This window comes from Tachyglossus aculeatus, chromosome 24, assembly GCF_015852505.1.
Source record: "Tachyglossus aculeatus isolate mTacAcu1 chromosome 24, mTacAcu1.pri, whole genome shotgun sequence".
NCBI lineage: Eukaryota > Metazoa > Chordata > Mammalia > Monotremata > Tachyglossidae > Tachyglossus > Tachyglossus aculeatus.
The window spans coordinates 7849464-7862231 of record NC_052089.1 but is presented as its reverse complement, the minus strand read 5'-3'; the positions used below and the strand labels follow the sequence as shown (position 1 = coordinate 7862231).

Sequence of the window (12768 nt, the reverse complement as noted above, 5' to 3'; positions counted from 1 at the left end):
ACTCAAGTGCAGGGGATGGTGAGGTGATTGACACTGGGGTAAATGATGATACTTGACGTTTTCCCTCTCCAGAATCTAAGCCCCTTTGAGGGCAGGGATCGCGTCTACCAACTCTGTCGCATTGTACCGTCCCTGGCGCTTAGTACAGGAGAAGCAGTGTGGCCTAATGGAGACAGCAAGTGCCTGGGAATCAGCGGACTTGACTCTGCCACGTGTCCCTTGGGGGCCCTTGGCAAGTCGCTTAGCTTCTCTGCGTCTCAGTTACCTCATCTGTAAAACGGGCTCCCTCCTACTTGGACTACGAGTCCCATGTGGGGCAGGGACTGTGTCCCACCCGATCAACTCGGAGGCACCGCAGTGCTTGGAACAGTGCATGACACTTAATAAGCACTTAAAAAGTACCATAACCTTTTTATTATTATTATTATGACAGTCCTCTGCACACAGTAAGCGCTCAATACATTCCACTGATTGACTGATTACTGTAAAACGGGGATTAAGACTGTGCGTCCCACGTGGGGCGTGGACTGCGTCCAACCTGGGCTCAGTACAGTGTCTGGCACATAGTAAGACAAATACCATAAAAAAAACAAACAAAAAAAAAGTGAGCCAAAGGATGAAAAACCACGATTCCAAGAGACGCAAAACGAACAAAATAAATAAGCCTGAGTTTTGCAATATTTCCTCTTGAAAAGGCAGACTCTTAGGCTAACCAGCAGGCTCATCAGAAAAAGCAACTCACAAGAAGTAGTCCCCGTCTACAGAACGTGACGCAGAACCGTGACAGACTGGTTGGGCTGAAAATAAAATCGACAACTCGTGGGTTCGGGATTTTTTCTTTTTTCTCAAATGCCTTGTGCCGAGTCAACCCCTGCTTCTGGTGCGTGTTAGAACTGCGGCAATTCTTAAAAACTTAAAATTGCAGAAAACATAAAATGAATGAAGAAAAGTGCGAGTTGTGGGCAGGGAATGGGTCTACTAATTATGTTATATTGTGCTCTACCAAGGGCTTAATACAGTGCTCTGCTTAATAAATACCACTGACTGATAATCGTTCAATAAGGAAAATGAGAATTTTTTTATGATATGTGTTAAGTGCCTATTAAGTAACACTCTACTAAGTGCTGGGGTAGATACAAGACAATTGGGTTGGATGCTCACAGTCTTAATCGCCGTTTTGCAGATGAGGTAACTGAAGCACAGAGAAGTGAAGTGACTTGCACAAAGTCACAGACCAGGCAAATGGCAGAGCCAGAATTAGAACTCAGATCCCAGGCCCGCGCTCTTGGCATTGGGCCATACTGCTTCCTTCCATTTGCTCTCAAAGGCTTCAAAGTCTCCCAGCATGTGATTCATCAACTGCGGTTATTTTTTTTCTTTGGGTGGTTTTTTGTGTTGGGTGGTTTGGTGGTTTTTTGTGTTTTTTGTATTGTGTGCCAGACACTATTCTAAGCGCTGGAGTAGATTCAAGATTAATAGATTAATCTGGTTGGACAAAGTCCCTGTCCCACATGGGGCTCCCAGTCTTAATCCCCATTCTACAGATGAGGGAACTGAGGCACAGAGAAGTGAAGTGACTTGCCCAAGGTCACACAGTGGACAAGAGGCAGGGTTGGGATTAGAACCTGGGTCCTTCTGCCTCCCACTGTCACGCTACTTCTTCTAGTAACACTGCAAAATAATAACACGGGACCTAACTTCCTTCCTTCTTTTATGGTGGAAAATAAAAAGGCTTCACTGAAAAAAGAGCACGGTAGTATTAGGAATCTTAAAAAGAACAAGCAACATCTAGGGCCTCGCATTTCACTATAAATTCTCCATTTTCCTTCACTGACATACGTTGCTGCTGGCTACATTTTAAATTGCCGAACTTGATTCACCGCTTTCTTTGCCCATTGAGTCTGGTCTGATTTAATGGTTTCTCATACCATAAAGATCAATTTGTGAAAGTACAATTTTCAATGTCTGTTTGGGTCTGCCCTGAATGATTCAAATTGTACCTCGTTGTAATCCATCAGAGGAAGGCGATAGATGGTGCCTCGCATTTTCAACACGGTTTGGAACTGCTTAAATATTCAGATTCTGGGCTGATGAGGGAAGTCAATTTTAGGGAAGGTCTATTTTGGTGGAGATTCAATTAAAAAAAAAAATTTTTTTTGAGAAGCAGCGGGGAAAGAGAGTGTGGGAGTCAGAGGACCTGGGTTCTAATCCTGTCTCCCCCATTTGTTTGCTGTGTGACCTTGGGCAAGTCACTTCACACTGCTAGGCCTCAGTTCCCTCATCTGTAAAAGGGGGATTAAAAGTGGGACAGGGACCGTGTCCAACCTGATTATCTGTATCTATCCCAGCACTTAGTACAGTACCTGGTACATAGTAAGTGTTTAAGAAACTCAATTTAAAAAAAAAAAAATTGGAAAAAAAATTGTGGCTGCCACAGGACGGCTAATGTAGTAGGGCTGTACTGAACTTCACCTCCTCAACTCCTCTTATTCTCCCCAAATCCAAGTTCTTTCAGTGGACTCCTCCAAAATGCATCACTACTAGCCCCGGAGGAAGACTGATCCTTGAAACCATCCTTGAAAAGGGAAACTCCATGAACCCCCAGGAAATAATAATGAGGGTATTTGTTAAGCACTTACTATTTGTCAAGCACTGTTCTAAGCGCTGGAAATGGATGTTTTAAGAGAACCTACCATTTGCAAAATTCATATTTGCAAATTATTCCCGTGGGAACAAGGTGGGGGAGAGATGCATCCCATCCCAACCCCCTTCACCACAATAGGTAATAATAATAATAATGATGGCATTTGTTAAAGTGCTTACTATGTGCAAAGCACTGTTTTATGCGCTGGGGAGGATACAAGGTGATCAGGTTGGCCCACAGGGGCTCACAGTAGTAAACATTTAACTGATTCTCAAGTCCTCCTTTTGAAAGAGAGGTGAAATACTGAAATACAGTACTGTAAAGTAAAAACAATCTCTTGGAAAACACACACTCATTCTCTCTCTCTCTCTCTGTCCTGGCAGGTTCTGGGCCTTAGGCAAGTCACTTCACTTCCCTTTGCCTCTATTATCTCATCTGTAAAATGGAGATTAAGACCGTGAGCCCCTGGATTGTGCCCAACCCGATTAACTTGTATCTACCTCTAGCACTTAGTTCAGTGACTGGCACACAGTAAGTGCTTAGCAAATACCCCCCAAAAAGCATACATTAAAAAGGAGGTAAGAAAGGCAAAAAAAGGACGCAAATGAGGTAAATAAGGAAGTAGAAGTATATGAAAAGAAAAGAGATTGTTAAAAATGAACAAAAAGAGTTACTACAACACATTATTTCCTTTCATTGACTGACACTAGAAAATATTTTCTATTTATATTTATAAATAAATAGTTGGGTATTTGTTAAATGCTTACTGTGTGCCAGGCACTGTACTAGCGCTGGGGTAGATACAAGTTAATTAGGTTGGACACAGTCCACGTTCCACATGAGGCTAAGCATCTTAATCCCCATTTTGCAGATGAGGTGAGGAATTCAATACAACAATTTATTTAATGTATAAATAAATAAATACATAATATTTAAAATGATATTTTCCTTCAAAGCCCTAATCTTCGCTCACTTAACGTTTCAGCTATTTAGGCCGAAATCCCTCTCCCTTGATGCGAAGCTCTCGTCGCTAACTAATTCAAAACCAATTGTGTTCCAACCCATTTGGGCGCCCGGTTTGGTGTTGAATGAATCAGGAGCTGGTTTTGAAAATCTCAAATTTAGCATCTTGGTGAAGAATAATGTCTATGACAGGTTGGAAAAAAAAATATGATGGGCGTTTAAAAATAGCATCTGGGATATGCGCTGTTCCTCTATGTTCTTTTTTGGAAGAGAATGAGCCCCAAAGCCCTCTCAAAAGCCACTGGAAAAGCTACTGTTCTTGACAAGGGGAAGGTTCCAGGACCATTAGTAATTACAATGCAAAAATAATAATTGCGGCATATGTTAAGCACTTGCTTGGCATCAAACACTGTTCTAAGCACTGGGGTAGATTCAAGGTTGGCCTGTTCAACTTGGTCTAGTTGACAGAGCTTGGGCTTGGAAGTCAGGAGCATCTGGGATCTAATTTGGCTTCTCCATTTGTCTGCTGTGTGACCTTGGGCAAGCCACTTCACTTCTCTATGCCTCATCACCTCATCTGCAAAATGGGGGTTAAGACGGCGAGCCCCATGTGAGACAAGGACTGTGTCCAAGCTTGTATCTACCCCAACGCTTAATACAGTGCCTGGCACACAGTAAGCACTTAGCAAATACCACCAAAAATAAATAAAAATAAAGGGTCAGACACAGTCCCCGTCCCATAGGAGACTCACAGTCCAAGGAGGAGGGAGAACAGGTATTTTACAGATGAGAAAACCAAGAAACAGAGGAGTCGAACGCCTAGCTCAAGGTCACACAGCAAGCAAGTAGAGGAGCTGGGATTAGAACCCAAGTCCTTTGGCTTCCACGTCTGGGGTCTTCACAGTAGGCTATGCTGCTTCTCCGTACAACCGACGGAGTGATCTGGGTTCTCCAGGACTTGCCCGCTTCTTAATCCGAAGGAGGCTCACTCCCAACGTCCCCGAAACGGTGCTCCTTCCGCCTGGCTGATCTACTTACGGCATGAATCAGAAACCTCACATCTAGCTACACCTCCACAGCCATTCTGCGGATGCGAGTCAGACCCCCAGCTTCAGGGGGGGGTACAGCAGGGTAGCAGTGTGGCCTAATGGGTAGACGCAGGCCTGAGAGTCGGGGGGCCCGAGTTCTAATCCCCCACTCTGCCATCTGTCTGCTGTGTGACCTTGGGCAAATCACTTAACTCCTCTGTGCCTCACTTCCCACATCTATAAAACCGGGATGATCCCTCTAGACTGTAAGCTCATTGTGGGCAGGGACGGTGTCTGCTATATTGTTATATTGGCCTCTCCCAAGCGCTTGCTACAGCGCTCTGCAAAGAGCGCTCAATAAATATGATTGATGGTCTCAGACTGTGAATCCCATGTGGGACAGGGACCGTCCAATTGGATTGTCTTATACCTCCCCCGGTGCTTAGTATAGTGCTTGGCACAAAGTATGTACTTAACAAGTACCATAAAAAAAAAACCTCCCCTCTAGATTGTAAGCTTGTTGTGGACAGGAAACATGTCTACCAACAGAGCTGTACTGCACTCTCCCAAGCATTTAGTACAGTATTCTGCACAAAGTAAGAGCTCAATTCCATTGATTGATTAATCAGGACCCGTTGTTGCGTAGGGACCATCTCTATATGTTGCTGACTTGTACTTCCCAAGCATCTAGTACAGTGCTCTGCCCACAGTAAGCACTCAAAAAACACGACTGAATTTATGAATATGAATAGGAAGGGAACCCATTTCTTCCCTGTAAGTGGATCTGCTCTGTTTCCCTTTCCTTCTTACAGACCACCAAGCTTTTTAAAAATTTCATACCTGTGTTGTTTGAACACATTCTTGGAGGCTTGCCCCATGATAAGAGAGCAGTGTGGCCTAATTTGAGGAGCATGGGCCTGGGAATAATGGGACCTGGGTTCTAATTCCTGCTTAGACTGTGAGCCCCATGTGGGACCTGATTATTTTATATCTACCCCAGCACTTAGTACAGCATTAAGTACAATAAGTACTTAAATACCATGATTAACTATGTTTCTAATAATTATTATTATGATTAATAATAATCATCATCCTAGCTTCACCACTTGCCTCCTGGGTGATCCTGGGCAAGTTCTCTGGGCCTTGGTTTCCTCATCTGTAAAATGGGAATGAAAATCTTGGTCACCCTTCTACTTAGAGTGTGAGCCCCAAGTCAGACAGGAACTGGATCCACTCTGATTTTCTTGTATCTATCCCAGTGCTTAGTACAGTGTTTTACAAGCACTGTTATTATTATTATTATTATTAATTATTGCTAAGGGATCAGGTACCTGAGGCATACGATCTGGGGAGGTGAACTAAGGCCTGCCGCGGCTAGAACTTAATCCCGCTTGGAGTTTTCCTACCTGGGGGATTCGAGTCTGGATTTTAATCCCACATGAATTGTCTTCTGGATTGAATTTTGTAGTTTACCTGAGATTCTAAGTACAGAGCCAAGCACTTGGAAATATAGCTTCCTTTTAGTAGGCTCTACAGTGTGGAGTGGTTTTATTTCATTTTTCTCTCACTAAGAATTGGAATCAGATCATTGCAAAATAGCAGAGCATGGGTTTCTAGACAATGGATCCTGTGGAGACAAGGTATGCAGATAACCAAGCAAAGCAGTGAAAAATCATTCAGCTCTTCCCTCAGAATAGCTCCCACTACAATGGAAAGCAAGAAGGAAAATTGAACTCTCTCCTTTAGGCTGTTTTCCCAATCGAAAATAAAAGCTCCCAAGCAAGTAAGTGAAATGCTTCTGCATTTCCATTTTCCCTGGCCTGCTCGCTCTCCCCTCCACCAACACCTTGGATAATTTTCCCTCAGTGGTTACAACTCTTGTTTAAGACACGGAGATTTACAGAGTCATTTCTCAGATATGAAACAGGATGATGAGCTGCTCTGTTTGGTTATAATGGAGATCTAAACTAGGCTATTTTCCTTTTAACCTCCTCTTGCTCTCTGTCCAAGTCTCAGCAGGGGAACGGAACTTACCATTCGGTAGGTCTGTGCCTTTAAAACATTGAGGTCAATGCAGTTTTCTTCAGTGTCTGTCTCTTCATCCTTCGGAGAAGAAGAGGGATTTGTTTTTGGGTTGTTTTAGAAATTCATGATAGGCAATCATCATTAAAAACCTATTATCCCTCTAGACTGGAAGCTCGCTGGGGGCAGGGAACGTGTCCACTAATCCTGTTGTTCTGTCCTCTCCCAGGTGCTTAGTACACAGTAAGCACTCAATAAATACCGCTGGTGATGTTGATGACAGTGGCCTTTCAGGAACAATGCTGACCAGAAATCAAACGTTTTTTAAAAATGTACTAAGGGCTGTGATGCCCCCAGAGATGTGCATGTGTAATGTATTCTATTTATTTTATTTTGTTACATATCTATTCTATTCTATTTTATTTTGTTAGTATGTTTGGTTTTGTTCTCTGTCTCCCCCTTTTAGACTGTGAGCCCACTGTTGGGTAGGGACTGTCTCTATATGTTGCCAACTTGTACTTCCCAAGCGCTTAGTACAGTGCTCTGCACACAGTAAGCGCTCAATGAATACGATTGATTGATTGATCCTCCCATTCAGAAACTGAATTCTACTTTGGAATTTCATCTGTCTCGTTCGGCTCCCCACTTTGGATTAGATGAGACTCTTTACGGCAGATCGTTGGCAGAAGGAGAAAGAAGGAAGTCCGGGCTGTTGGAGAGGAAGATGATGATTCTCTAGAAATGGGGAAGGCTAACGGCATCGGGCAGGGGACTATACAGTAGATGGGGAAGTGGCTGATGGGATGGTGGGTGGGTGGGAAAGGTGGAAGGAGAAGCATGGAAAACTGAGCTCTTTCCACTACGCCACACTGCTTCCCGTGGCAGACACAATCCCTGCCTTTAAAGAATCTAGCTTCAGATGGGCTATCTAGCTTTTCTTTGCACATAAAAGCAGCAGTGTGGCCTAGAGGATGGGGCACGATCTCGTGAGTCAGAAGGTAACCCCACCATCGCCAATTATCTGCCGTGTGACCTTGGGCAAGTCCCTTCTCTGGGCCTCAGTTCCCTCATCTGGAAAAAGACTGTGAACCCCACATGGGACAGGGACTGTGTCCAACCCGATTAGCGTGTTTCTACCCAATGCCGCGAATATAAGCATTTAGGAAATATCATTAAAAAAAAAACAAACACAAAACCTGATACCCTGATGCCCCAGATACTCGATTCCAGCTCCATCTGAGACTTTCAGCTGCATGGAATTGTGCCCTTGGCTGCCGAGGCAAACTGATGAAGCGCTGACCCAACCAGAGGGCTCCCAGGGATAGGGCCGGCAAGTTAATGTTGGAAAATCTGAGAACCCCATGGATCTGAAGTGCCTAACTCCCTGCCAGGCCTTGAGGGCAATCAAGGGCAGTGAACGATCTTCTGCTGGTAATGGGAATGGGCCAGATTTTCCATTACTGCTCTGTGCCAGCCTGAACCCTCGCCCCAGCTGCGTTTCACAAGCCAGGCCTTGCATTTCAGCTAGGAAAATCACTGATTCGAAACTCAGTGAAATGCCCTTTCCTCGTGACTATGTAATCAGTTAACTGTATTTACTGAGTGCTTACTGTGTGCACGGCACTGTATTACGTGCCTGCGAGAGTACGATGTAACAATAAACAGACATTCACTGCCTACAACAAGTTTACAGTCTAGAGGGGGAGACAGACATGAATATAAATAAATAAATTACAGTTTGGTACATAAGTGCTGTGAGGCTGAGGGGGGGACAATGAAGGGAGTAAGTCAGGGAGACACAGAATTGAGCATCAGCACTTGGTCATGGGTTCCCAGCTCCGCCAATTGTCAGCTGTGTGACTTTGGGCAAGTCACTTAACTTCTCGTACCTCAGTTACCTCATCTGTAAAATGGGGGTGAAGACTGTGAGACCCACATAAGACAATCTGATCACCTTGTATCCTCCCCAGCGCTTAGAACAGTGTTTTGCACATAGTAAGTGCTTAACAAAAGCCATCATCATTATTATTATCATCAGCTGGGTGTGGAGCCTTATATAGAGGGGTTAAATAGGATTTTTTTTTTCATGGGATCTGTTTAGTGTGTAATTTATGCCAGGCATTTTACTAAGCACTGGGGTAGATACAAGACCATCAGGTTGGACACAGTCCATGTCCCACATGGGGCTCACAGGCTTAACCCCCATATTACAGATGAGGCAACAGAGGCCCCGAGAAGTGAAGTCACCCTGCAAAAAATGGCAGAGTAGGGATTAGAACTCAGATCCTTCTGACTCCTTTAGGCCATGCTGCTTCTCCTTGTGCAGAGCACTGTACTGAGCACTTGGAGGAGTATGACGAAAGACAGTTAGTAGACACACTTCCTGCTCTCACATGTACAGTGCTCTGCTTGCAGAAAGTGCTCAACAAATGTGATCGATTGATTGATTGCTGCCCGTTGCTAGGCAACCACAGCTTTAGACAAGGGGCAGAATCTTATTAGGAATCACCATTAGGAATCTCATCTCAGCTCTGAGTGCCCTTTCCCCCAAACCCCCCAGACAACATAAATCCCACTGGGCTCCTGATAATTAATGGTACAGCAGCAGCACACTGCTAGAAGGCAAGGATCAGGTCTAACAAGCGTTTACTACAATCCTCTTTACACAGTAAGCGCTCCATAAAGACCACGGATGGATTGTAAAAACCCCCAATTTTCAGTTTTCATTTACTTTAAGGCCTAGACAATCTGGCCCCTCTCTGTCTCCATCCCTCTCAAAGATATATCTGTTAGCTGATGTATTGAATATATATTTTTTGAGAGAGAGATGCAAATATACATAGCGGGGGGAGGCAAAGGACCTGGGTTCTAATCCTGGCTCTGCCAGTTGTTTGCTGTGTGACCTTGGGCAACTCATTTCACTTCTCTGTACCTCTGTTCCCTCATCGGCAAAATGGAGATTCAATTCCTGTTCTCCCTCCTACTTGGACTGTGAGCTCCATGTGGGACCTGATAATCTTGGATCTACTCCAGTGCTTAGCACAGTGCTTGGCACATAGCAAGCATTTAACAAATACCACAATGATTATGATTACTAACAATATTACTATTACTAATCATAATAAAGAGCGACCACCCATCCCTCTAACAGTAGAGACTTTGTCTTTATTTCTCATGATGGATAGAGCATTATATTACGAATGTTCAAGTGTCCTGAAGCTATGTCACAACGAAACTCTTTCTTTCATGGTTTAATGACCTCAAGGGCATCTAGAAACATCAGTTTATTTGAGCCACATTCCCGTAGGGTGCGATCGGCATCCTTCTAGATCCAGACAAAATCGAGACCCACGAAAATGAGCTCCGTCTCCTGGCGCTAGCAAGTTCGGGGCGAAGCAGGAAATGGGAAACATCAATTCCAATTTGCGGTTTTCCATTCTGACACCCAGATCGCAATCGCTGCTTATTTGTAAATTGATTGGCTCAGGAGAAGCTGAAATCAACCATCGCTCTCCCAGCTCGTTTCTCTACCTGAGAGAATTGCAACTAGAACTCAATCCGAGATGAGAAGAATGGGAAGGCACTACCTTTATCAGGGATCTAAATGCCTGCCCTTGGAGCAGCCCTGAATGTCTTTCTAGAATGTAGGTTCGGTTTTTTGTGTGTGTGGTATCTGTTATTATTAACAGTAATGATAATAATAATGGTGATGATGGTATTTGTTAAGCGCTGACTCTGTGCCAGGCACTGTACTGAGCACTGAGGAGGATACAAGCAAATCGAGTTGGACACAGAGTGTCACAACTGTGACATTGTTAAGACATTTAACTTCTCTGCCCCTCGGTTATCTCATCTGTAAAATGGGGATTGAGACTGTGAGCCCCACCTGGGATAGGGACCATGTCCAAACCGATTTGCTTGAATCCACCCCAGTGTTTCGTAAGGTGCCTGGCACATAGTAAGCACTTAACAAATACCACAATTAGTATTATTATCATTGTCATTATTATAAATACACTGTCCCAAACAAGGAACGCTAGCAGAATATCATCCCTTGGAATATCTTCAAGCAGAGAGAGAAACTCAAAGCTGACAAGTCACCTCAAGACGGGGGATTTACGTTTCCACGTACCAAAATTTCCTCCTCCACTTTATTATGTGTCAACTCTGCTTCATCTTCCATAATTGCTTCCTCTTCTAATTCTTCCACTGGGTACGCTGGCCTAAGAGAATAAATTCAGATGCTTTCAAAAGCCAACGTAGAAGGAATGAAATCCATAAGTTCCTTTGTTTCTTTTTAATGAATCTCCAGACTTTTCAATAAAATGAGAGTTACAAGGGATAAGGGTTAAACCAGGGTCTCTGCAACAACCATATGCAGCTATATGAAACAGCTAAGAAAACCTTAAGTCTGCTTGGGTAAAGACTGCATATAAACAGCCCTCTATTCTCTGGCAATTTTTCAGTTCAATTTTGAGAGTTGCTATTCTGAAGTGGCTATTTCTCCGCCTTTTTCTCTCTATTCCGTTTCACCTACGCACTCAAACTGAAAAGCAGGGTGACCTAGTGGAAAGAGCACAGATCTGGGGGTCTGAAGGAGCTGAGTTCTAATCCCATCTCTGTCCCTTGTCTGCTCTGTGACCTTGGGCAAGTCACGTCACTTCTCTGGTTCTCAGTTCCCTCATCTGGAAAATGAGGATGAAGACTGTGAGCCCCATGTGGGACAAGGACTGTGTCCACCCTGATTAGCTCATATTTACCCACTGACAGCATAATATAGTACCGGACATATAGTAAAAGCTTAGCAAATACCTGAAGAAAACCCTCCAAAATATGGGCCTACATCCCTTTTGCTAGAACTACATAGGAAGAATGGAGGCATGAAGCTCACTGTTAATATTAATGTCTATCTCCCCCTCTATACTCTGTTATCTGGGAATGTCTATCTCCCCCTCGTCCCCCTCTCCATCCCCACCGTCTTACCTCCTTCCCTTCCCCACAGCACCTGTATATATGTATATATGTTTGTACATATTTATCACTCTATTTATTTAACTTGTACATATCTATTCTATTTATTTTACTTTGTTAATATGTTTGGTTTTGTCTCCCCCTTCTAGACTGTGAGCCCACTGCTGGGTAGGGACTGTCTGTATATGTTGCCAATTTGTACTTCCCAAGCGCTCTGCACACAGTAAGCGCTCAATAAATACGATTGATTGATTGGGAACGTGTCTGCCAACTCTGTTGTATTGTCCTCTCTCAGGCACTTAGTCCAGGGCTCTGCACTTAGTAAGCCCTCAATAAATACCATCAATTGACTGATTGATGTTGGATTGCACTCTCCCAAGCGCTTAGTCCAGTGCTCTGCACATGACAAGTCCTCAATAAATACACCTGACTGATGGGTGAGGGGGAATTATTGAAGCTTAGTCAGATTCCCTGAGTGGGCATACTCAGAGGCCTTTGAGGAAGCTGGATGAAGTCAGGAAAAAAGAGCGCCATTTCATGTGTCAAAGCAGGAATGGTGTGGTTTTATGAATGGCCCAACCCCTTGCCCTGTCTAGGAGTCAGTCAATCACATTTATTGAGCGCTTAGTAGGTGCAGAGCACTGTGTAAAGCGCTCGGAAGAGTCGATCTGGTGTCAAGTCACAGGAGGCAGGCAACAAATTTTTGATCCCTTTAAATCCAAGCTTCAGGGAGAAGCGCTAGGAAGGAATGAGGTGGGGGAATGGGATCTGATGGCAGCCCCTTGAAATAACCCACTTTGGCTCGCTGCTCTGGGCAAGAATAAGGCCCCTGAATGTCTCTACTCTGGTTAGCCAAATGGCCCAAAAGAGGGTCAGTCAGTCCATCGTATTTATTGTTTACTGTGTGCACAATTCTTGGGAAGGTACAATATAACCAACACATTCCCTGCTCACAACGAGCTGATGGTCTAGAGGGGGAGACAGACATTAATATAATACATTACAGACATGGACATAAGTGCTGTGGAGCTGGGAGAGGGGATGAATTAAGGGAGCAAATCAGGGTGACGCAGAAGGGAGTGAGAGAAGAGGAAAGGAGGGCTTAGTCAGGGAAGGCCTTTTGGAGGAGATGTGCCTTCA

General features: G+C 44.1%; 1 protein-coding gene across 1 annotated transcript in view; it reads right to left on the bottom strand.

Moving 5' to 3' along the window:
* Positions 1 to 12768, bottom strand: part of IFT57 (intraflagellar transport 57) — a 50687-nt gene that overhangs the window by 23259 nt on the left and 14660 nt on the right. Inside the window, exons 4-5 of the mRNA XM_038766144.1 lie at positions 10790 to 10880; positions 6670 to 6738 (exon numbers count right to left, since the gene is read on the bottom strand). Coding sequence (XP_038622072.1) covers positions 6670 to 6738; positions 10790 to 10880 — 160 coding nt within the window. The remainder of the gene's footprint in view (positions 1 to 6669; positions 6739 to 10789; positions 10881 to 12768) is intronic.